General features: G+C 44.7%; 5 protein-coding genes across 5 annotated transcripts; 2 read left to right on the forward strand and 3 right to left on the reverse strand.

The window, feature by feature from the left end:
* Positions 1-105: 105 nt before the first annotated feature.
* On the forward strand, positions 106-1,905 carry LOC128727401 (brahma-associated protein of 60 kDa-like). The gene is made up of 3 exons (XM_053821309.1): positions 106-231; positions 321-505; positions 573-1,905. The coding sequence occupies exons 1-3, from the start codon at positions 106-108 to the stop codon at positions 1,768-1,770; spliced, it is 1,509 nt and encodes a 502-aa protein (XP_053677284.1). The 3' UTR covers positions 1,771-1,905.
* A 394-nt stretch (positions 1,906-2,299) lies between these two features.
* LOC128724860 (acidic mammalian chitinase-like) lies at positions 2,300-3,541 on the forward strand. The gene is made up of 2 exons (XM_053818582.1): positions 2,300-2,369; positions 2,445-3,541. The coding sequence occupies exons 1-2, from the start codon at positions 2,300-2,302 to the stop codon at positions 3,539-3,541; spliced, it is 1,167 nt and encodes a 388-aa protein (XP_053674557.1).
* Positions 3,542-4,241: 700 nt separating this feature from the next.
* On the reverse strand, positions 4,242-5,008 carry LOC128724861 (uncharacterized). The gene is made up of 2 exons (XM_053818583.1): positions 4,930-5,008; positions 4,242-4,857 (listed from the first exon to the last, which is right to left on the reverse strand). The coding sequence occupies exons 1-2, from the start codon at positions 4,960-4,962 to the stop codon at positions 4,387-4,389; spliced, it is 504 nt and encodes a 167-aa protein (XP_053674558.1). The 5' UTR covers positions 4,963-5,008; the 3' UTR covers positions 4,242-4,386.
* A 2,561-nt stretch (positions 5,009-7,569) lies between these two features.
* On the reverse strand, positions 7,570-12,138 carry LOC128727624 (myotubularin-related protein 8). The gene is made up of 7 exons (XM_053821554.1): positions 11,557-12,138; positions 11,325-11,457; positions 10,921-11,017; positions 9,806-9,941; positions 9,018-9,734; positions 8,775-8,906; positions 7,570-8,705 (listed from the first exon to the last, which is right to left on the reverse strand). The coding sequence occupies exons 1-7, from the start codon at positions 12,127-12,129 to the stop codon at positions 8,568-8,570; spliced, it is 1,926 nt and encodes a 641-aa protein (XP_053677529.1). The 5' UTR covers positions 12,130-12,138; the 3' UTR covers positions 7,570-8,567.
* Positions 12,139-22,501: 10,363 nt separating this feature from the next.
* On the reverse strand, positions 22,502-24,602 carry LOC128725972 (malate synthase-like). The gene is made up of 6 exons (XM_053819747.1): positions 24,462-24,602; positions 24,170-24,376; positions 23,818-24,099; positions 23,342-23,730; positions 23,031-23,261; positions 22,502-22,965 (listed from the first exon to the last, which is right to left on the reverse strand). The coding sequence occupies exons 1-6, from the start codon at positions 24,600-24,602 to the stop codon at positions 22,569-22,571; spliced, it is 1,647 nt and encodes a 548-aa protein (XP_053675722.1). The 3' UTR covers positions 22,502-22,568.
* Between the last annotated feature and the right edge of the window lie 409 nt (positions 24,603-25,011).

Here is a 25,011-nt window from a genome sequence, read left to right on the forward strand (position 1 = left end):
GTCAATTTTTGCCAATAAACTCGGCTTGGAGCGTATAATTACTCTAGAAAAGTGCAGTGAATTAGCCGTATTATTAAATAATATCCATTGCTTCAGCTTTGCATAATGTCGCAGCGATTCCCTGCGGCCAATGTGAACTCCGTTCCGGGTTCTCAACGGTATCCCGCATCTCCGGGACAACCCAATCAGCCACCCGTGATGCGCCCGTACGGACCAGGAAACAATTTTTCTGTAAGTTTTTCAATGAGACGGGCGTGTGTACGAAGAACTGGTCTATCATGATAATGTAATAATTTGTTATGCTCTCGATTCTGCCATAGCCGCGACCGTACACTCCACCACCACAGATGGGTGGAAGCGGTGTTCCGGCCCAGAACCAGCACCAACGTCCGATTCAGCCCGGCTTCCAGGGTGGAAGCATGCGGGGTTCCCCGATGTCTAACTCTACCGGCGGAAAGCGAAACGCCGACAGCCGTTCGTCGATGAACCAATCTCAACAGAAAAAGTACGCTGTCGACGTGCTTGTCGAAGGAATGTTCCCACAATGAACGCGGTTTGTTTCCTCATTTCAGCGATTATTCAGTGAAAAAGAAGAAAAAGCTAGCTGACAAAATTCTGCCCCAGAAGGTGCGTGACCTCGTTCCGGAATCTCAGGCCTACATGGACCTGTTGGCGTTCGAGCGCAAGCTGGATGCGACCATCATGCGTAAACGCTTGGACATCCAAGAGGCACTCAAGCGTCCGATGAAGCAGAAGCGTAAGCTGCGTATCTTCATCTCGAACACATTCTACCCCAGCAAGGATGGAAGCGAAGGCGATGCGAACCCCGAAGGTTCGGTTGCATCGTGGGAACTACGCGTCGAAGGCCGGCTGCTGGAGGACAACAAATCCGACCCAGCCAAAATCAAGCGTAAGTTTTCCAGTTTCTTCAAATCGCTCGTCATCGAGCTGGACAAGGATCTGTACGGACCGGACAACCATCTCGTCGAATGGCACCGCACGCACTCCACGCAGGAAACGGACGGGTTCCAGGTGAAACGCCCGGGAGATCGGAACGTGCGATGCACCATCCTGCTTCTGCTCGATTATCAGCCGCTCCAGTTCAAGCTGGATCCACGTTTGGCCCGTTTGCTCGGAGTGCACACGCAAACTCGCCCAGTTATCATTTCCGCCCTTTGGCAGTATATCAAAACGCACAAACTACAGGACGCGCACGAGCGCGAGTACATTGCGTGTGATAAATATCTGGAGCAGATCTTCGGCTGTCCGCGCATGAAGTTCGCTGAGATTCCGCAGCGACTGAACCCGCTGTTGCACCCACCGGATCCGATCGTAATCAATCACGTGATCACGGTCGAGGGCGGACTGGAGAACAAGCAGACCGCTTGTTACGACATCGACGTGGAGGTAGACGATACGCTCAAGAACCAGATGAACACGTTCCTGCTTAGTACGGCTAGCCAGCAGGAGATACAGACGCTGGACGGTAAGATTCACGACACGGTTGAGACGATCAACCAGCTGAAGACGAACCGCGAGTTCTTCCTAAGCTTCGCCAAGGATCCACAAACCTTCATCCAAAAGTGGATCGTGTCGCAGACGCGCGATCTCAAGGCGATGACGGATATTGTCGGTAACCCGGAGGAGGAGCGGCGTGCCGAGTTCTACCACCAGCCGTGGACGCAGGAGGCCGTATCGCGATACTTCTTCACCAAGGTGAACCAGAAACGAGCCGAGCTCGAGCAGGCACTCGGTATCCGGAACTCCTAATGCGGTGATATCGACCGCCCGAACTAAATTTTATTCTTCCTGTAATCAGGCTAACAAGCCAACTGGTGCAGTTGCAATCAATTTGACGCTACTCTTTTTTTACGAACAAATCACGTAACCGAATAAAGCTTAATACTCCAGTAGTGGAACGATCATCCTAATTGTATGAAGTGGTTTTTGTTTTGTCATATGGGATAAGAACCTTATTCTGGAAGCACCAATGAAGCGTGAATGACTTCTGTTAAGTTCCTACAAAATTTGCCATTTCAGCTGTTCGTTTGCTATCGAAAGAATTCAGAATACACCTTTCAGGGCTCGTTAGAAAACAATGACTAGGTGTTGTCCACAAGCACTCACTTCTCATTGATGGGAAGGAACAAAATCTAGCATTAAAAGCAACACGAATGTTTATACAGCTGGCTGCTTAAGTTCCGTTTGTGGCTGTCGATACAGGTCATTCAATTGATCATGCTGAAAGTAGCGCTCCTAACTTGTAGCTACCATAGTACATCCTTCGATATCGCTTAAAATGGTTCGTCCGATGGCATCATGGGGCATCATGCTGGCATTTTACTTCATGCTAAGCTTAGTGGAAACCAGTGCGTATGACGAACCCCGCTCAGCACTGCGAAAGCGTCCGTTAGTCTGATGATTGTGCATTTTTCCGCTACCAGGAGAGGTTGTGTGCTATTACGGCACTTGGGCGACGTATCGGAAAACGAATGGGAAATTCACGGTGGACAACGTAGATCCTTTCCTGTGCACACAACTCAACTACGCGTTCTTCGACATCAACCCGAACGGAACGGTGCGTATCATCGACGAATACGTCGCCCTACCACCTGGTCCGCCCGTGTACGGTCTGGATGCGATAGCGAAGTTCAACAATTTGAAGCAGAAGAATCCTGCCCTGAAAACCATAGCCAGTGTTGGCGGATATAATGCCGGTACGGCAAATTTTTCCACTGTGGCCGCTAGTGCTCAGCTACGAGCAACGTTCGCGAGTAATGCAGTGGCATTTCTTCAGAAGTATCGCTTCGACGGTATGGACATCGATTGGGAGTATCCATTGTTGGCGGATAAGGCTAATTTTGTGCTGCTTCTGAAGGAACTGGCGAACGCCTTTGCACCGTACAAACTACTGCTAACGGTTGCTGTTGCTGCGACGGAATCGACGAGTAACAATGCGTACGACATTTCTGCCATTTCGAGTGTGGTGCATTACATCAACCTGATGGAGTACGTCATGCAAGGCAATTACGGTGTTACGCGGCATCATGCTCCGCTTTACGTTGGTCCGACGACGGTTGACGATACGTCTTATAAGCGTCAGCTGAACGTCGAAGCTAGCGTAAAATACTGGCTGAGCAAGGGAGCACCAGCAGCAAAGCTCATTCTTGGCATTCCCTTTTTTGGAAAAACGTTCAAATTGACCAATTCAACCGTTGATGGTGTCGGAGCTCCTACCAACGGTGTCGGGACGGAAGGTCCTTACACCAAGCAGGCAGGCACGTTGGCTTATTACGAGATTTGTCAGAGGCCTTGGACCCGGAATCAGTTCGATCCGGTTCAGAATGCAGCGTACGCCTCGGGGAACGGAGATTGGGTCTCCTACGACAACGTGAACAGCATCGCGTTGAAGTGCAATCTGATCGCAAAGTATGGGCTCGGTGGCGGTATGGTTTGGTCGATCGAATCTGATGACTTTCTGGGTGTTTGTGGAACTAAGTTTGAGCTGCTGACTGCACTCAATAAATGCGTAAATATTTAGTAGCTTCAGAAACAAAAACACCCGAGACACGTTTGTGTCACACTTGATCAATAAACAAAATTTCTCAAGAGCGATTTGGTGGCATGAATAATCTTAAGTGGTTTTATTGTTTCATAATTATTGCCCCGGTTCATTGCTTCGTTGTTCTCTTACTGCAAGAGACGATTTGAATCAAATTCGGTTTTGCAATGGAGGCGCCTGGTTATTGTCCCCAATACACAATGGAGACGCCTGGTTATTTTCAAGTTTATAAGGATTATGCGAGCTGCACCAATTCAATTTTTTCTTCAGATACTTTCGTTATTCTGGAAGTATATTATTCAAAAACGAGTAGAAAAGCATAAAATAAATATTTAATTGAAATTTAAACAGACGCCTGTGATGTTTCTAGAACAAGCCACAATAGCTTTTAATTATAGCATTTCCTTTTTACTAGCGCGGCTGTTTGTTTTTTATCTTGCTCGACGAGAGCGTGAGAGAGAAAGAGAGAAGAAAAAAAGAAACAAATAAATAGAAAATCTAAACAATCGCTGCAAGCTGTGCAAAATTCGCACCCGGCTGTGATTTTCGCGTACTCAACCTTCCACCAGGGGCAACATTGTGGCACGTTGAAACGACGCCACGAAACCACGCAAGGACACAAACAATCATCTTAAAAATTGTACATACTTTTATTACATTTACATAGCATGATGGGATGGGATTTGGATTGACTATCGCGGATAGATGGAGGGATGAGTAATTTACAGGTGTGCACTAAAAGTAAAGTGTTACACAAAACACGCGTAACCGTGAGCGCAGTAAACAGCAACCCTTCGACGCAATGGTACGAAACAACACGGGCCTTATGATTGCGGAGGTGCGAAATTATCACCTGCATTGGGTGTTCGCACCCGGCGCCGTTCTGTGTACTGCGACTTGTACCGGAACACTGGCCGGAAGAGATGCGTCTCAGCTGCTTCCAGATCCAGGGACTCTTCGTCGACGATCTGTTCCACAGCAGGTTGTTCTATCGCAGGCATCTCACGCTTGTGTCGAGTCTCATGATGTGCAACGTGATGATAATGCCCACCCAAATCGCCATGCTCTTCTAAGTGAGCCTTCCGATCGTCATCATCATCATCATCATCATCATCATCATCATCGTCGTCTTCATCGCAATTACACTGATGATTGTAAACGCTTCTAAGCGACTCCTGCGAGTGTTCCTGTTCCTCCGTCATCTCTGTGCTGCTGTCCTCGTCCCATGTGTTCGTGTCCCAGTCGATCGCATAACTGCGACACACGGTTCCAAATATCATCAACAAAATAGCCACCTTTTGGAGTGAACGTTCCCATAAAATTAGCTTATTTATTGTTCTACTTTTGGATCCGCTTTCGGCACTTACCATGCTCATCTTTTTAATCGTTTGGCTTGACATTTTCAACTCTGCTCGATACGTTCTCAACACTGGAAGTTACGATCGCTTTGCACTCACTCTACGCTGATCTGAGCTGGACTAAACTTCACACCTTTCTGCCGATGGATGCTCTATGTGGGTGCCCATTTATACGACCATCCCTCTAGAGATGTGCTTGACCAAGCCCGTTCGGTTGGTACCTTGCAGCAAATGGCGCAAATTGCCCTGTCGTGTGCCTCCAGCCCACCCCAGACCAAGGGTTTCCGATGCGTCGATCGTTTAATCTATGACGTCGAGCGTCACCTCGGGATCGGCACAACGCGAGAGACGTAAATCCTTCGTCAAACAGAACCACCAGCTCGTGTTAGGAGATGATCCGCCAGGAACTGGTTTTGTCCACGTTGGGTCACGAGCTTTGCCAACCGTCGTCATTGTAGGCACGTCTCCGGGAGCAGAAAAGAGAGGGGGCTCTGTTAGGATAAGCGGAGGAAACAGTTGGCGTAGGTCAGGTTCATTAAAAGGGGCCGGGTTTGGTAGTACATTTGCGTACTCGTGGAGCTGTTGAGCTGCTGTTTACATCCGCAATACGAGTGAACTGAGTAACGCGGCTTTTCCACGAATTTCATGGGGCAAATAAGCTGAGCTTTGAAGGGTCGGGCCCAATTTACAATGCTATTTTTAGAGCGGTTACGTGAGACTGTCTGTGCTTTTTTTGGAAGTGTTTAGTGCTTAAACGAAATTCATAAAAGATAAAAGCTTGAAAGCTCCCCGACATCAAAAACTGACAGAATTATTAAAGCTTTTTGTAGGCACGTGTCTGAACCCGGGATTCACGTTTGATAAATATGATTAGTCTAAAACCATGCTATACAAAAATTAGCGGTAGTACTCTAATAAATTAAATGAGAACAGCCACAAGGCAAATTCAATAGTATTTGCAACGAGAAAGAAAGTTAACCGAGTCAGCCCGGAATAAGGCTCTCTGCGGCGGCTGTTGGGAGGAAATGCCTTTCAGCTCACTAATAATTATTCAAATCTAAATACGGTGAAGCCGTTCTTAAATAACTAACTAACAAACTAACTAACTGCAACGAGAAAGGGTATCTTTCTTGGTATCGTTTTCAAAAAGGGCCATTCGCACTTCTCCACGTTCCAAAAATTTCCACCATGTAGCTAATAAATGTCCCAAACACGCCAAACTAGGTGTGAACTGCGAGACAAGAAGCAGCTTGGGAAGCGATTTTCATCCCTGACCAAATTGTATGTTTACGTTCATCGCCTTCCGAATCATAGAAATAATAATGCCATCGACCGAGGCGAAGCCTCACACGGTTTAAAAATACTTCTATCGGCAATTGTAAACAATCAACAGAAGAATTTGGCACACAAACAGAAACGCGCTAATGATCTTTCAATTTGCCGAACAAGTGTTAATTCTGGTGGGCAATTCCAGTGGCCAAAAATTTGATCACAACGATGATGATATTCGAGCATGCTAATCGTTTTCTTATGGGAATGAGAGCACGCATCGAAGTCAATAGAAAGCTTATTTTATTTACAAAATTTATATAATCACATCGGGTGCATTTGGTGCAAACTAAGAGTATCAACGTAAACCTGAGAGGATGTCATTTCGTAACGGAATGCAATCATCACGTGCAGCTGCACATTCGTCGATTAAACGAGGCTGTTAGATACAACGAAACCCACCCACCACATGGCAGAAAGAACAAACATAGCATATCCCCCTAGAGAACGATGTGGCGCAAGTTAAATGGAGAAAAACGGGCGCGTGCGGGATGTGGAAAATCCGCGATGTTCGATGAGTAATTCGCGCCTCCGCTCTAAACGACTGGCCACGAGCGCTATCTGAGTGGTGCTTGCTGCCTACGACTGCTTTTGCACACGGCGTCGATTGCCGGCCTTCTTTTTGTAGCGGAACACGGGAATGAAAATCTTACGCCCGAGCCCATCTTGACCCTGTACTTGTTCCACGATTTCGTCCTTGGAGGTTCCATCTTGTGGGGCTTTTGATGCCGATTGTGACGGTCGATCTATTCCAGCATGTGCGTGAAAGAACAGGCCAGCGAGGATCGACAAAAGCAGTAGATAATGTATCTGAAGAAGAAAAACACAGATGATAAATTTGGAACACCTTCCGAGCGTGCTTTTCTTACCGTCAGCATTTTATAAGGACGGATGTAAAGCGAATTGTGCACTGACAGGCTTTCTCAACCGCACCTTTAATCGAATGACATCTGATCGAAATACCCATCCGATGGTGGCTTTTATCTTTCCAGATGGCCCCCTTCCATTGGGGATATCCCCACACCGGTTAAATGGTGTAACCGAAAACAACACACGACACCTTCTGCTAATAGGGTTACGCGAAAGCGTGTCACTGGGTTAGCCGGAAAACAACGATTCATTGCTTCATTAATGCCATAATTTTCAAAGTGCAGTAAAGGCTGACGAATGTATAGCTTTAGAAGATGTTTTAAATGAAAAAAAATTGCAAATGTTACACGCAGAATGAAGCTGCTGATGAAGTAAAAGGATTTAAATATGATCAAACCATCTGTTGTCATCAAAGAAATGATTTCAAAAGATTCGACAATGTAAATTAACTATACTCTGTATTAAATATGTTTATTTTACTTGAGAGCAATAGGTCTTTTTTGTTTGTTTGTATTTTTTTTTTCTCATACATACAGTTTACATATAGTGCCGGGCTCTCCAACGGTTCTCCGGTTGCTAGTAAGCTATGTGACTTTTGGTTACCCATCCTAAAGTAATCCCCATGACCAATGCGAATACTGTGAAACGGAAGGCATGTACCAACCAACAGATAATTAAGCGTAAAATGATGACGAAAAATACATTCATCGATCTCGCGTGTGGCCACGTAAATCGGCTTAAGATGCATAAACATTATATCGTACCCTGGCAAACGCTGGGTTCATTTACCACACCATGTGCGTATATGTCGCTAGCAGTACGAGTCTCTTCCCTCTTCCATTACAGCCATCGATAAAGCCTCCCTTTCAGCCCTACCGGCAAGAGTCTAAAGCCAAGCAAAAGCTCGCGTTCATTTGTAAGATCAACAGGGGTTTTCATTATGAAACATTATTTGATAGCTTTTCTTTACACAATCCTTTCAGCGTAGTTGAAATAGTTTTAACAGTGTATGTCACATTATCTCTTATCGGTGAGCGCGTTTGCAGGTTAGGGTATGCTAGCGTTACCGTAGCTATTTTAAACGACTACTTTTAAATAACATCTAATATTTTGTCCTTTTTTAACCGATTTTTCACCCATGTGAGCACTTGGGAGCATCCACACTTTCACTTCACGGTATTATCATCGTTCCGACGTTGCTTTGGTCTATAACGGCTCAAATGTTGCACTGATCCCTCACTGTTCATACAATTTGAAATCCTTTGCCACGCTCGGTTCCTACCCCACATGCTTGGTAGCCTCAGAGCAGTCCGTTCGATTTTTAGTTTATACATCACAATACCATCGGTCGCATGCGGCACTGCAGCACGTGGGAATTACTTAAAATCTATACACATCTAGTGTTAGGGAATGTGTTGTTGCGTAGCGTAGAGCGTCAACCATTTGCCTTACGGGCTGACCTGCTGCACGACCCGGAAACACTGCCTGCAAACCGGCACCGGGTTGCCGCTGTCGTGACCGGGCAATGATAATGTCTTGTCGATGCACCGGCCGCAGAATACTTCACCACACTTCCAGCAGTGGTTCTGTGGGGAAAAACAGATAATAACCAAGATTAAAATCAAGGCTCCACTGTTACACCGGCCCAAACATACCTTTTTCGTGATTTGATCAAACGGTATCGAGCAGGATGGGCAGTTTACGACCGATCGAAGCGATTTCCACTCGACGGCAACCGTGTTGATGTCGTCGTTCACTTTGTCCACTTCGTTGTTGTACTCTGAGATCTGCAAACGTAAAAAGCGTTGTGTCATTTTCACTGTTGCGGATGATTATCCTGGATAGACAATTAAGTATCAATACAATCTGCAATCTACGTAACAATGCGACTAACGTACCGATAGGTTAGAGAAGGAAAAATCGCTCGTTTTCAGCGGGTGGTCGTCATCTGCCGCCGACAGCTCGCTCAATTTCCGATCGTAATTGTACCGGTTATCGTTCACCTCGATAGGTCCGCGCGTGTCCGTGTTGTAGCGAGACTGTAGTGCCGCACTACCTCCCTGCAAACGTTTGGCCGACTTGGAGAGCATGTTCTTGAAGCTGTTGATGCGCTTTGTCAGATGCTGCACGTGATCCTCCAGCGAGGTGCAGTGGTCCTTGCTGGCAATCAGCAAGTCTTCCAACGGTTCCCGTGGGTGAATGCCGCTCTCGAACCGGCTGTACATGCCGCGCCAGAACTTGATGTTTTGCGGTGAAAGATTCGGTTTGATTGTCTCGTCCATCTCTGGCCGGTACAGGGGGTTGATATACTCATTTAGATGGTTCGACATGTAGCCCCACAGTGAAAACGTTTTCTCCGCTAGTCGCAGATCCAGACGATCTTTTTCGCAGTTACCAACAAAGGTACCGTACTGGCACGACATGACGTGATCGTGCAGGATCAGCAGAAACCGCTCGTTAAACTCAAACGCATCGTTCCGTTGCTGCATTAGCTGCCAGGTGCACTCGAGCAGTTGGGTGAATACGGGCGACACTTCCTTCGGGTCGTTCTGAATGTGTCCACAGCGATCGCTGAACTTATGCCCAAACGCCAGCCAATCCTTTTCGATCAATGCCTGGGGGGGATGGTGAAGCAAAACATGTGTATTTCTTTCAATTACATTTTAAATGATAATTTGATAATCACCTGAAATCCTTTGATAGTCCTGTAGTAGGGATCCAACATGAGGGCAGCCAAGGAGCATACTTGTGCCGTACGATCCCAACCGTCCGAGCAATGCACAACAACCGAAATGCCCTTATCAACTGCATTTGCGATGAAACTGTAATAGAGAGTGAGAAATAAAACCACTTGTAACAGCGATATTGCCGCAACGAATCTAAAAACTTTTATTCAATTCCAAAACATTTCATGTAAAGTCTTCGATTGACTCAACACTCGACCCAAAGCTGATATTAAACCCTCCATAACGGAGACCAAATTTTCATCATAAAGACGAGCCCAATACACGCTGTCGTTTCTACTCTGTGGCCCTTTCAAGTGGACGAACCGATAAAAAATGGAAATGGCAACAGGATACCAAATCTAATGTGATTGCAGGATGAGCGACATGCAGGGAATAGAGATCCACATTTCGTTGAAAGCATGTCAAATATCATCTATTTCGGGTCAAAAGTCACAACGAAGTCATATCGGAAGGACGATATAACGATGAGGTACGCAAACTGATTGATATTCAATGCAGAATACCCTCGAGATTCCAATCATGTCATGAAAATGACACCACATGACCCAAAAAAGTTGAATCAGCTGATGCCCAAGGCAAGATGACGGTTATTTAGTGCTAAGCGTAAGGAATCAGCAGGCCAAAGACGGCTGTGTAATATTTAATTATGCCAACGTGAGATAATAAATATGGAGGTGTTTTAACGTAAAAAGCAGTACTCAATTGCTTATAAAGCAATTCTTATTCAAACACCAAAAACGACGCCAATCGTGAGTAGATCAATTTCATTGTTCTAAGAAATGCCAACAACCATCCAGGTCTAATGGCTTTTGCAAACATTCTCGTTCCATTAATCGTCCATTAATTGCTGATGAATTTCACTGTCACGCGGTAATGGCATCGTCAGTTAATGGCTACAGTTGCGCGCCGGCATGCTACCGGTGAAAATATTTACGCTCCACACGTCCGTGAGATAATCGTGTGAATCGTCTCGTGTCGGGCGGTTCCCGCCGGTCTCCCAGCGTTAATTACACTCCTTGTCCCAACCGTATTTCTCCCCAGACACCGTACTCACCAGGACGTATCCAGTATCGATCGGATGTGCTTCAACCAGCCGGAAGACTCCAGGGCACTTAAGAATCCACTCATGGTAGGCGACTTTTGTTCGCAACCTGAAACGAAGAGCAACCGCACACAGGGGGCATTCAGTTCACCGACGGATAACGGATGGCGCGCCCGTTGGCGGGGAACGGCTTATCACGGTCTCATCGACTCGTACCAGCTCCATAAATCACGGTCGCCGGCGAAAAGTAATGCTTCACTTGGCACAATTGTGCCGTCGGTTCCGAATTTTTACCGAGCGAAATCCTCTCGATTGCTTGGTCAACAGGTTTCTATTGTGTCGTGTGGACGCGGTGGTGGCGCAGAAGGACTCAGGACACCGACTAGACTACATTATTGAAATCGAAAAACACTTACACTCCATCAGCTTCTGCAGGCTGGTGCGCATCGTGTGGATGTTTTCGATACCGAGAAACTGGAACTTGATGTTTTCGTAGTTGGCTTCGTTCTCGTAGCCCTTACCAGCGGCTCGGTTTGCCATGGCGTTAATCTAGCGGACGCCGGAGAAAAATCGAAACGGTTTGGTTGATATACCGGCTCGGGTTTGGCAAACAAAGAAAGCAATATATACACCAACACCCTCGCTTACCCTTGGCCGCGTGTCCACGACGTACATAAAGTTGCAGTTGGGGTTGGTCTTGCGCACCGTTTCCAGCATCTGTTCGTCCTCGAGACAGCGGGCACTGAAGCCGGACAACGGTTGGCTGCAGCGGCAAATCGACGCCTTGTTGGAATGCAAATAGGTAAGCGCCGGTAAGCGGCCCTTCGAGCGGAACCGCGAGCTGCCGAGCAGGATTTGCGTGTTGGCATCGGCCGGCACGTAAATCTGCCGCGGGTACGTGTCACACAGTTCGTAGCTTTGATTGAGCGCACAGGCACTCCATTGCTCGTTCGGGACACGCATTCGCTTGAACTCGTGCTCCAGCTTGAAGTAGTCCCAACCGGCCGCCTTGGGCAACTCCTTCGCGGCTGTCGTGTACTGGAAACAGTACAGGTTCTTGATGTGTACCGGTTGGTACAGCTTCGTCAGCGTAGTGTACACGTCATGACATTCGCGCTCCTTCGGTATGACGAACGTGATCGAGAGGAACGTCTTGCAGCGTATCAGCAACGGCGAACCAGTGGTGCTTAGGGGCAGCTTTTCCACGTTCGCGATGTGCATGTACAGCACCTAGGGCAGGACAATTCATAAGTTACAAATGATGCACCAAATTCCTTTCAGGACCGAGGAAAAAAGTCGCTGAAAGTTCTCAAACGGGATCTTCAAGTGTTCAAGCATTCTTTTGTTTGTATATTCAATTACCACCGTATAGAACAATACGGAACAGATGGCACGAAACGAGAATAGCGACCATTCATTCTACGAGTGGACGTTGTTTTGTCATTCACGTATTTCAACGAGCACGTGTCATTGGAACAATTCCGAGAATGTGTAGTAAATAGACAAAAAAGACTGAAGGTGTAGTTCTCATATACACTTAGATAATTATAAAATTTGTTACTTTAAGATATGAATAACAATAATCAAAAGCAAATCGAAATCCTAATTGCTTATTTTTGGTGTAATAAACATTTATCAGTAGCTAATATGTTCTATAAATAGGATCCTGAATATGATAACCCAAAGATGAAACTATAACTCCAAGCGAAATACTCCAATGGCGATCGAATCGGCCATTGAATCAAGTGTTGGGGCAATAAAACAAATGATAAAACTACCCCACATGAGCACCACATGCACACCCACCCACAGGAGCAACGAAGGAGCTAGGATAAAAGCGCATACACATTCCGATTGGAACGGCATCCGCTGGTCCACACGAAGAGGAATTCATAGTGGCTATCTTTTATCGGAACGAAAATCGTGGGCAGCAAAAGCGCCATGGTCTGGGGCGCATAAAAGTAAAAGCGATATGTAAATTCATGCGCGGCTACATTTTTATGCCGCTGGGAGCATACCACCGCCGGCTGGGGAGCACTTACCCATGTCTCCTTGTTGGCGTCCGGATCGACGAATATGAGATGTGTGGCGGTAAGGTACAGCACTCCGACGGTCGGATTTTTGCTATTATATCTGTCAATCATACGAACGTTTTCGATCTGGAAGCAAAAAATCGGGGAGTGTTAGAGAAAGAAAATGAAAAGCGATAAAGAAAGCTGTACATCAATGTTGCGTTAAATGTGAAATGTATACTTCTTCTGTGTCCGACGTACGTTACGGGAAATGGACACGCGTCGTACATTCGATGGCGAACAGGAAGCAAGAAACTTGATCAAGATAGGTTAAACGCAATCAATGATCGAATGTCAACCGTCCGGAAAATCATCTATTTCGTGCATTTAATCTCACGCATTCGTTCAACGTGCCACCGTCGTGTAGCACGGAAGCGAGCGTTTTTCAGCACACGACGGTTAGGGATGGGCGATTGATATGGATAAGATAGAATTTTCTAACATTGAAAGAAATGGCCAAAAAAAGCGGCGCTTGATATCGAGCTTTTGCTGGGGATCGGTGGCACCAGCGATAATCCTACGCTACGTAAGAGTAATCGATTTTGTTAGTAATCCCAATCAAGCAGGGAAAATACACGGGGGAACATAAACGATATTGAATCGAGATGGGTCCAAAAAAACTCTGAAACAAAAACTTTGTTTAACAAGCACCCGTACATGCGACGTAAAAAACCCAAGCTACCGAAGTTCATAAGCCGCTTATTAGAGCGTTTGCTGCAGAAAGGTTATATTTATCTCTGCTCATTGATGCAATAAATGTAACGAGAACAAATCCAGTTTGGTGCAAAGTGCCACTCGAATGGAAAAAAACAGTACTTCTGTTCAGTACGAGCCGGCTTGTCCCCGCCAGGCAAATACTATAAATATACTTGCACTCGAACTGCGAATGGCACGCGGAAATGTTCAAATAAACCCACATTCGAGCCTCGTTATCGTTACCGAGATCGCCCGAAAACACGTACAAAACGCCAACACCAACGTCCGGCCGGCGGCTATGGACGGGGCGTCCTTCGATGACTGCCTGCGTGGATGCCATTTCGAACGAATGTTATTACACGCATATTACGAATGGTTCGACCGTTCTGGCGTCTCGGACCGATGACGCAAAGAAGTTTCTTCTTGCGCCCCCGTAAGGATGGCGACCGAGCACCGTTTGACATGCGATTGCAAGGACCCACTGGGGCCACACGCGAAGTGCCCGGTACGGCGTTCCTAATCCATCAAACGGACAACGGGCGCATTAATCTAGCGCGTGCATGTGTGGGATCGCCCCAACCATTTCCGCAACGGCGAGCCATTGAAAAAGAGCGCAAAGGAAATCCATTTAACCTGCCGCCTTGCAGGATTAGTTCGGCCTTAACCGTCTCATGAGAATTCGCGCGGTTAATTGAATACGAACACACGCGTACGTAATATGTTCCCACGTGGGAGGCAGCATCGACCAGACGTGGTCCTGCTGAAATGGATTTTTGGTCGAAAAAGAATGGGGGAAAATGAAAATGAAGCATACACACACGCACAGACGCAGAGAAATAAAAAAAAAACAACCCAACTGACCATAGCGGGTTGGCGGTTTTATGAGAAGGATCAACAAGCAACGCCATAATCAACAGTCACCGGAACGGCATGCACATGAGGTGAATTTTTCATGAACTAACTCTCAACCGGCGACCGCACGAACCGGCCGGAGTTTTCATTATTTTTATCCCTTCCACAGCACGACGAAACCATCGCGGCCATTTCGCACCGTAACCGGGCTCCCTCAAGGCTCGACGAGAATGGGACACAAATCGAAAAGCAAAGCGAAAACAAACGGCCACAAAAAGTGAGCCCCGTTTTTGTGGGCTTCGGTTTTGATCCGAAACCAACGAGATCCGGCTCCGGTGGCGGGAGACCGAAAGTTTGCTGTTATTAATCGGCAAAAAGTTTCCCCGCGGATGGTGGCGTTTTCCCGCCGGTCGACTTATCCGCAGAAATAACATTGAGGTAAAACTACACCTCGGAGGACCTGCCGTGAACGCCACTCGCTTTGGAGATCACGATCCGGCTCGCCAGGATCGTATTGTAGGCGGCAAAATGTTGCCTTTTTAAATGTCAGATTGCCTTACCTGATATCTTTTATGAATGATTAACCATTCGCAAAAACTTTTTCGATGTTTTTCTCACCAAAAAATTGGCAAATAGAATATCATGGCTAGAAATGGCTTGATGCGACAGGAAAAGCATTTACTACGCCCACGGATAAACCCTCGGGCGTACTTGAGGTGCGGACAGGCGCACGTAAAAACGGGCTAAGCCAAAGAAAATGCCCCCTAATGCGCTGCCATGTTGTGGTAATGCAAACCGTCTTTCCTTCACTTAATCCTTTCAGCCTCAGACGGGCGGAAAAAGGGAAAAATTTCAAACGCACACACACTCTCACCAGATGAGGATGAGAATGTCTTACTTTTTCAACATTCCACCTGAAATGCGAGGGATTTGTAAGCGCCATTCCTTGCGGGAATGGTATAAAAATACATTTTAAAAGCCGGACACATTTCTCTGTACGTCACGGCCAAAGCTCCAAGGGCTGGCTAGATTTAGGCCCGGTGAAACGGATACTTTCCCTACCGGCACCGGATGATTCCATCGATTACGTAATTATCCCGACAATAAAAGGAAGAGCGAATTGTACAACGAAAAAGGGAAAGTACAAACCTCCCATTTGTAAACGGTTCTTTTGGATGCCGTTGCCGGTATATTAAAAATAAAACAATGGCCGGTTGATCGTTACACGTTTTTTTGCAGCATTTTTTTAAACAATGCCTTTACCATCCATTTTGTGGCGGGTGTCCTGTTGCCGAAGGGCCCGACCAAACGGTGGTCAAATGAAAATCGCACGAATATTTGCCCTGATGTTGTATCGTCCCATCAGCCCTCCCACTCGCAGCAGGGAAACAAGAGAAATAATCCGAGGGTTTTAAATCGCGGTAGAAGATGCTTCAAACAAAATCCATTACTCTTAATATGTTGGGTCATCTTCAGAACATGGATCTAATTTCAACATTCAGTTTCATTGCATTTCTCAAACTTTATTTCCCCAAGACTAATAGGACTATCACGTGGACGCTTTTCCGAGATTTGTCCGCAAACGCTGTGAGGATTTCAAACATTTGTCATGATAACAAGTTAATTGAATATTTCCACTTTCATGATATGATTTAACACACAATCAATTTCCACAGTATGGGTATAATGTTAATTCCAATACAATAAAGGAAAAATACACTGGAAAAATATTAAATTCATCGAATTTTACTCACATAATTGCATAGTAATTTTTTATTGATAATCACATTAGATGAAAATCGATGTCGAAAGGAATGAAAAAAGCAATCGATTGGCCAACGTTTAACAATCAAAATTCAAATGAATTCCTATTTGAAGCGAGTAGCGTTCTCGAACATAGACTTAAACATAAAAAAGCTATTGACAACAGAGCAATTTAATCAAACGCTGTGTATTCCTATCGTTCATTATAATTGCTTCTAAAACGTTATTAAAATTACGATCACTGATATTAGCTCATTATTTTTCAATAAAATTCAATTCATTACTTGCTTCGTTCGGATACGGTTCGGTTGCATAACCCGGAAATAATATATTTTAGGTTTCATTTATTCTGCATAACTTTCCCGTCCGTTTACACGGTTAACAAATCAACAAGATGTATTTTTGGGTTGGAATTTGTGTGGGATTCTCCAAACCACGGCGGTCCATGAACCGCAGGCAACGCCGTTACATCATTGGAAAGGGAAAATGGAAAAACAGAAACCCCATTGTAGATCTTGCCACAAGCCGCGATTCTGCTACCTCCCGAAGGATGCAGAGCGACGCCGACGATTTATTCAATTTTCACTTCACATTTCTCGCACCAAAGAGGCATCATCGGAAACGAGACCAGCACCACAACAAGCCAGCCAAGCGTGCGTTTCTATGCATGAAACCTAACAAAATGCGCATAAATTCTCACCAATGGCGTCATCAACTGATGGAAGTTAAGGAGACGCGTAGTAGCGCGTAGCAGACCTATTTGCAAAATTCTGTGATCATTTCGATGCCGCTTGGAAGTGGAAGCACTACCGTATTCATTGAATGGGATGTTGCTAATTGAATAAAAATTTGTTCTCGGTACCGTTTTTGGATTAAGATACGATCAAGATCATCCCCAAACCTAGAATCGTAGTTTAAACATGACAGTTGAAAGGAAATGCCATGGCAAATCTAGCCCGTTCCATTATTATCCAACGAAATATGAAACATTCGTTTGTGGAAACCTCTAAGAGATCTTAGATAAACGAGGAAACCCGGAAAGATATGCTAGTTTAAAGCATTGCCCATCTGAATTATTCTGCACGTACCGGACCTCAGCCGCATAAAAAGCGCCCTAATGGGTGTGGAATTCCAAATGCCACCACATAAACTTGCTGCCAACCGTTTGCGGCCATAAAACAACCGATAAAACACGGTACCCTTTCGGAGTTGGAAAAGCTGCTGCCTGGTGTGGAAACCAGCTTTGGGTAGGATGTTTCTGCAAGAGTACTCCAGGTTTACCCTTTTTCCCCGTGGACGCCTAGGGTTCAAGTGGGGCAAAAGGATTGGTCAGGCTATTTTAGAGCCAGTTTATCCTTCAAGATTCCCAAAAACTTGCTCAACACAACCATCGGAACCAGCTGTGTGTAGTAGCTTATCCTCCCGGGCACATCCCACTTGGCCGAATTTTCTGTTACGACCCAGAAAAAGACACACACTCATTTACCTTCCTGAGGACATTCTGGCCCCGGAACTCGACCACCGGCGGTGGCTGATGGGGAAAGTTCTCCTCGACCCACGTCACCACCTTGTCGGAGACGAACGGTGGCACCGGAACGCTGCCCCACAGCAGCTTCGGATCCTGCTCGAACTCGGGCGTCACCAAATCAAAGTTCTGCTTGAAAGAGGACGCCGACGGTGACAGCGGTTCTGCCATGGTGCGTTCGGTCGCGCTGGAGCTACTCAAGGGATCTGATTATTCGACGAAACTTCGCTTGTTATCTGCACACCGTAACGTCGCGCGTTACAGAAGCCACTACCGTGGAGGCACCTTGGAATGCTATTTTCGTCACACGAGAGGCCACTTTCTGCCTTTGCGCTTTTTTGCTCACTTTCGAAACTAACTTTCCATCGTGTTTTTTTTTTGTTCGATCGGAACTGAAGATACCAATCCAATACTCCAAGTGCGAGTGTTCTAGTCTCACATCCTTCACGCCGTCGTCCCGTTTAATGCGATAACAAATTCATAACGCTAACCATACCCCCATCGGAATATCGATTTTTTCGTATGTAAACACTAAACAACGGCCACGTTCGACCTATCTTCGTTCGCTCGATTGTCCTGGGACAATTAATGCGACGTTGGTGTGCGCCCGAGTGCGCGGGTACTGGCGCACATTTGTACATTCATGAATGAACTCGGCAACCTTCACAAGCTAGCCAACGAACCGCGAGGCTTATGGGCCATTGCCCGCTAGTTTCCTTCATCCACCAGGGATTACTTATCCGATGGACGTTAGCACAGTTTTGGCTCAACTAGCGTCCTCTAGCGCACATATCTTAATACGCTAGTCGCAAATGATTGCCCAACGTGTCCGGGAACCTTTCTGAAGTGTTGTTGTTGTCTATTTTTCACAACCCCCTGACTAGGGGCGAGCGAACACACCCGTTCGTAACGGTTGCTAGTCGAACCAACCCTGAGCCGTGCGACTGAAAACGCGAACTGAAAAGCGTCCTCCTGCGGAAATGCCGCAGGACCACGGATAGCGCCAGCTGCAGTACCGAGAAGCCCCATCGTCGGGTGTCCCCTCCAGGCGGGGATTCTCTCGCGCTCACGCCGGACAAAAACCTGGCATCCGATCAGACCGCTCAAGGACTTTTGCGTCCCAGTCGCACGCGTTCTCTCGCGCGAAAGCACGATGATATATAGCGGGTGGGTGCTCCTGCAGGATGCGCTAAATAAATGCTCTCCTAGTAGTTGACCCATCTCCGCTCGAAGTCCACTCGCGTTTTTGGCTCTCCGTATTTACTAACTCGAACAAATACAATGCACTCGCTATTGCCAGTCACGTTTACTCTATTTACTCTCCTACGGTGGTTTGAGACGTTGTGAAGTGGGAGAATGCTTGGAGATACACAACATACGTATTAAAACTTTAAAATAAGTGTGTTTTTTAATAAAACTGTTTTTTATTTAGTGAAAGGAAATATCCCACACAAAACTGACTCTAGCAACTGAAGTTAAAATATTTCATCGTCTTAAATTTAAATAACAGCTTACGTTTTAAACCTTCTGGACCCCAATTAAACCCCAAGAGAATCTTGCTCTAAAAATTATTCCATTTCATGAATTATACAAAATGAATACTTTTTAACGTGGTATTCCATAAATTAAATTGAACATTTATATTCCAAACATATATGCATCCAAGCATCGCTTTACCATTTCGTTCTAATGCGCTTGACTCCTTACATTTCCAATCAACCAGCATTCCCGCAGGCCACATTGACAGGCTAGACGAGGGAGTATGTTTGACATCTATCCTGCACGGCGGTTCGATACCGTGGTCCACAATATTCCGGAGAAACGGCGCATGATTTTCCCCGTCGAACACGGACAAGCCGTAAGCGAGAGAATGAGCACGTGTCGTCACGTGCTGAAATCCTGGCGGTGTCCCAACAAACGGAACGTTCACAATATTCCATCCCCAGGCGTTCGAAATGCTTCCGCCAAGTTTTGATTCCAACCGGGGGCGATTCAATAATATTCAGGTCACACGACGTACAGACTGTGTGAAGTGGTCGGTTTCCACGAAGGAAAACGGGGGAAATAAAGAAATACTCTAACTGCACAAATGCATTTGCTATGAAAGTAGTTCGCTGTGAAAGTTGTATGAGGTAGGAAAAAGGCCCGCCACATTCTTCGAAATAGTCGAATTCTAGAAGGTCAAGGACGAATTCATTTTCTCTCCGAAAGCTACATAGTCTCTCTTAGTCACGCGAAGCTACTACATAGTATGTGCCGCGAAATGCAACTCATGCTGCAATTGCAACTGGGTGAGATCGTAACCGTGGCCTAGTAACGTCAGCGGTACGAGTTGGACAAGAGAATTGAAAAATTATTGCTTTCCACCCGCAATGTTTGTGGTACATGGTTGTAGTACGAATATGCTCGCTTATGTAATTGAATTTGTTAGATATGCTCTGGTGATGATGGGAAAAAATAAATAATACTATTTTCTTTGAGACAGTGGTATTCAATTTGAGTAACACTTTTACACCGCACTTACTGCTGTGGCTAGAATCGTTACTATCTTTACTATTCGGAAAACTAAACAGAAATATGAGTTAAAAGATACATAAAGTAAGAATTTTGTTCGATTCAAGAAGAGTCTATTGAAAGAAATAAAATTCCACTAGTTTAAAATCAAAATAATAAAAGCAAAAATTGAACCGATTTCAATAAAATATCAAGTACTAGAAAAGTACATATGGTTATAAAATAATTTAAAAGTTATTCGATCCATTCAGTATCATCTTGCCAGTACTAAGCTAATTAACAGATATATTTAAAAATATTGAAGAGCATAAACGAATGAATTAATAAGCAACATATAGCATATATAGCAATATAAAAATCAATACAAATATGTTTGTTTATTAGCACTTAGGTGAAATTTAAAATATAATAATTAGTTAATAATTCTATTTAAAAACTAACTATCCAAAAAATTTGAAACAGGCTTTTTTCAAATGGATGATAATAACTAGACTAACAGCTTTTCAATACAATATTTTTTTATATTATTATTTTAAAATTTGCATCATACGATACACGATCCAAAAAGATCGATGTGTTTATTATGCATTTTACATGGAGTCATTGTTAACATACCCTTGGCGTACAAAATATGAGTAAGGAAATATAAATGGAAAATCTGGCTTTTAAGGCATAAATTTTTGAATCATTTTCCCAGGTGACAAGCAATTTGAATGCCTCAGGAAAATTGATCTCTTTAGAAAGCTCCTTGTAGAACGTTGATTCATAATACAAATTAACACCACGTTAGTTAACAATGTAACATGACGTGCTTACGACTCAATTCAGCTGTGTAATAAGCTTACATTTACCCATTGACCGCAATCAATGTGAACGGTGAAGGTCGAATACAAATGACCATTTGTTTTTAAACAATATGTTGAATAAAGTTGTACTATTGCAGGACGATTAGGAGGAACTGGGAACGCGAAAAGAAAGAATACAGAGAGCATTCGTGCAAAGGTTTAAATAAAAGGGGCAAATGCAATATTTTTAATTTTTCTGCCACAAAAGCAACAGATGTCCATTAGAAGAAAAAACGAATGGAAAATCCAAACACACAACAAGCAACAACAAATATGCATCCCTATCAAAATGCAATCGATAACAGCACATTTGTTCCATATGCCAGCTGAGGTGTTACACCAAAACTCTCAATAAACGACTATAGATTAGGGTTAGATAGATGCAGTAAAATGCAGCAGAAACCATTCAAACGGGTTTTAACAGCTGTGCATACGCACACGACCAGTGGGCGGGGCGGGCGATAGCGGTGCGTACTTCCGTCTCAAGCACTAATTAGCACGTCAGCAATGCTGCTGTATCGATCGATAAGCTATTTTTATTTCATCCCACTGCCACTCAACTTCGATGGATGACCAGCAGGAGAATTTCGCGTTGCACAACGCATTTGCGTGATTTTCACGCATTTTCCGCAACGCGGCAACACCCAAACAAGCAACAAGCGTTGATAAGCTTTAGCACTTACCTTTGGTGTATTGATGTGCTCCATTATTTTATCGTTGGTGCTGTTGCTTTGAGTAAGAGTCTGCTGATAAGGAAAACACGCTTTCCACTTAATACACAAACTGGAGCTGCTTGCTGTGGAGAAAGTTAGTAGCAGCTTTTATCTACTTCTTGCACATACGGAACACACAACAATGCGATCACTGTCTGGCATAACATCCATTTACGAACCACGAATATACTATTAAACAAAGTAACACATTTTCATCGGTACACATTAAGAACGGCCTTAATAAATAGGCTAGAACAAGTCCAAAAAAATGGGGAATATTTATCCCTGAAGCTACGAAAAATGGCACAAACCAGGGCTGCACGGCGACGTCAACCCACACACGAATGAAAATATAACTCCAACTGTCAAGTCTGACGTTGCATGCTGCACATAGGAATTTCCAATAGGTCGTTTCATTAGACATTTTACAAAAAATTTGACTTTGAATTTGTAAACTATGTTCTATTTCATAGTTCATTCTTTGAATAATTTAGGCATCTAATTTTCATCAAAGTTCATAAACGAGTATATATTTGCTGGATAAAGCAGCTCAAAAAGCAGAGAAAAAAAAACAGCACAAATAATTCTTTATGAATAACAAGTTCAAGCTTAAATTACATTTATTTGAAACTCTTCTGGTTTAACTTATAAAAGTAAGCTTTTTCAATACCCATCAACTTCATAACTTAGCCGTAAGCCCGTCATTTTTGTTGTGGAGAGTTCGAAATTTGTGACTGTCGTTTAGGTGCGTTGTAATGTACTCAATGTAGTTCCTCGAGGAAATAATGTCCAACAGCATGAATTTCGAAGAAAGAAGGCGTTTCCGATCGGGCGCCGTAATACACCATGCTCTGTAAGCGGTTGAGACTATTTTGTCCATCATCTGGTAGACTAATTTTCGCGTAACGACAGTATTTTCAGCGTCCTCCACTGTGGCACCCATACGGATCCACTGCCACAGTTGGGACCGGGAAATTTCCGCCGTTGCTGAATCTTCAACGGATCCGTTTAAAAAGAACACACCGCTGCCCGTAAGCCAGTGATAAATGAAGAGCAGTGCTACAGTAATATTGTTGCTACAATGCAAAGCGAAACACGTGGTCAGGATTTGAATAACGGCTAAATTCGATTTACAATTTACCCAAGGCCAGCTAAAGTAACGCCGCCCTGTGGTATCTGCAGCAAACTTTCTGCCGTTACTTGGTTAATATTTGGTAAGATGTTTAGTTGATTATCGGAATGACTCTTTCGGTGCCACAAATCATTGATGGCATCCACCATTCGCAAGTCGTAAATCATGAATCCATCGACGCCAGCATCTATTTCAACCGATTTGCTCAATTTTACACTCTCGATGATTTCTTCGTCGGTTCTGAAAGAATATAATCAACAACAGATTAATTCATTCATGCAAATCGAGTCATCGCTCTTCGGACGCCTTCGCTAACATACAGAAGAGGTTTTTCTTTTCCAATCGGCAGAATTTTGGCTGCCATTCCTCCAGTGGCCAGAGCACCCCTCCTGTGGCATATGTTAATAAGCAAGCGCATGTAATTTCGCAGGAACGGTTGACCCATGTTCACGTACTTATTACGATCAGGCAGAAGAAATTCTTTATCCTTTCCAAATTTTGCGACAATGCTGGCACAGTAGTCCCAGATGCCACAGTTCAATCCGATTGCATGTTCCCTGATCGAATACAAAATATCCTCCATGCGGAAAGCGCCGAGAATATTTTCAATTAAAACACATGCTTTAATCGTTCCTTTATCCAAGCCCAACACGTGCTCAGTCCATGTAAAAATTTTATTCCACAAATGTGTTTCAGCTGGATCTTCAATCTGCAATCAAAGCACAAGTAAGAGATATAAAATAGAGAAATAATTTTGATTTGAAAAGATACATTCGTGTAGATTGAGGTTCGTTACCTTTGATAAATATAAAAATGGACCAATGCCTAGACTGGCCATTGCACGAGCGTTATGGTACATGAGAATCGCAAAATCAAACAAGGGTCCTATTACTTCCTTCCCATCTACAATGCAGTGATGCTCAATCATATTAAGCGCCCTGGGACGCAGCATCAGTATCGGATACGCCTGTACGTCCGCTGGGGCTCCCGGGAGATCACCTTGTACCGCTCGCTTAACATTGAAAAGACCTTGCACAGTGTTTCGCCAGGTTGGACAGTGTCCATCATCGAAATCAACCTGCGGAACCAAGCGAAAAAGATCGGATTCAACGTAAGTTTTAACTACAAAATGCACTTGCATTTCATACCTGTATCCCTTGCACGTTAGCGTAGAGGCAATCGACAAAGTGGACCGTGTTGGCTGGACTTACGTCTCCTAGATCGAGTTTTCGATTACGCAATCTCTCTGGCAACTTGTCGATGGACCATTCGAGCGTCTCGCTATCGTTTTGGAATCTAGGCTTCCACTTTCCTTCATCAAGTAACAGTCGACGTCTGCATCGGTTTTGCAGAAGCTGCGAAGCGTGGAAAAGGAAAAGAGTAAACAAATGCTGATAAGCGCCACTTCTGTATACCTGCGGACTATGATTGTTCACATACTTCTTCAATTTCTGGATCAAACTTGGATACCAATTCACCCAGAAACTGCAATGCTCCGTCGGTGAATATTTCCTTATAGGCCGCCTCCAGCCGATGTGGAGCAGATTCTATCAGAACTCTCCTTTCGTTGTTTTTCGTCATTGCGCATCCGTCTTGCTGCGTTTATGCGCGACTGAAAAGCTTTGCCGCGAGCGCGGGAATGACGACTGATTAGCCCCGCAAGCGGTTTATTATCTTTCCTCGTTACGTATGCGTGCCGTCAGTTTTGAGGAGGTTTCTCGGGGCCGCCGCAACCTTTGCGCGGTGACCGGCGAAATTACGTCGGGGACTACGAACCACGCATCAAGAGGACTTATTTTTGTTTACTGATTCGACAAACATGTGCTAGCTAACTTAGCAGAGTTAGGAGAAGAAATTAAAATGCGCAACAGTCACTAGTCGATTTTAAAAATTAGTTATAATATCTTTTGTTTAATGAATATACATGTATATTATTATATTGACATGTAATATTACTCACATTACACCATATGTAACATAAAAGAAATAT

Source organism: Anopheles nili, chromosome 3 (genome assembly GCF_943737925.1).
Source record: "Anopheles nili chromosome 3, idAnoNiliSN_F5_01, whole genome shotgun sequence".
In the NCBI taxonomy this organism is placed as follows: domain Eukaryota; kingdom Metazoa; phylum Arthropoda; class Insecta; order Diptera; family Culicidae; genus Anopheles; species Anopheles nili.

Bases quoted from the DNA above. Each gene is read 5' to 3' on its own strand.
- LOC128724860 (XM_053818582.1), top strand. From the start codon at position 2,300: ATGGTTCGTCCGATGGCATCATGGGGCATCATGCTGGCATTTTACTTC. The intron at 2,370-2,444 runs GTGCGTATGACG...TTCCGCTACCAG, and splicing joins GCTAAGCTTAGTGGAAACCA to GAGAGGTTGTGTGCTATTAC.
- LOC128727401 (XM_053821309.1), top strand. From the start codon at position 106: ATGTCGCAGCGATTCCCTGCGGCCAATGTGAACTCCGTTCCGGGTTCT. The intron at 232-320 runs GTAAGTTTTTCA...ATTCTGCCATAG, and splicing joins GACCAGGAAACAATTTTTCT to CCGCGACCGTACACTCCACC. The intron at 506-572 runs GTACGCTGTCGA...TCCTCATTTCAG, and splicing joins AACCAATCTCAACAGAAAAA to CGATTATTCAGTGAAAAAGA.
- LOC128725972 (XM_053819747.1), bottom strand. From the start codon at position 24,602: ATGACGAAAAACAACGAAAGGAGAGTTCTGATAGAATCTGCTCCACAT. The intron at 23,262-23,341 runs GTATGTTAGCGA...ATATTCTTTCAG, and splicing joins GGAAAAGAAAAACCTCTTCT to AACCGACGAAGAAATCATCG. The intron at 22,966-23,030 runs GTAAATTGTAAA...TTTGCATTGTAG, and splicing joins GTTACTTTAGCTGGCCTTGG to CAACAATATTACTGTAGCAC.
- LOC128727624 (XM_053821554.1), bottom strand. From the start codon at position 12,129: ATGCACATCGCGAACGTGGAAAAGCTGCCCCTAAGCACCACTGGTTCG. The intron at 11,018-11,324 runs GTAAGTGTTTTT...TCTTCGTTTCAG, and splicing joins CCTGCAGAAGCTGATGGAGT to GTTGCGAACAAAAGTCGCCT. The intron at 8,706-8,774 runs GTATGTTTGGGC...TTTTCCCCACAG, and splicing joins TTGATCAAATCACGAAAAAG to AACCACTGCTGGAAGTGTGG.
- LOC128724861 (XM_053818583.1), bottom strand. From the start codon at position 4,962: ATGTCAAGCCAAACGATTAAAAAGATGAGCATG. The intron at 4,858-4,929 runs GTAAGTGCCGAA...TCACTCCAAAAG, and splicing joins CGATTAAAAAGATGAGCATG to GTGGCTATTTTGTTGATGAT.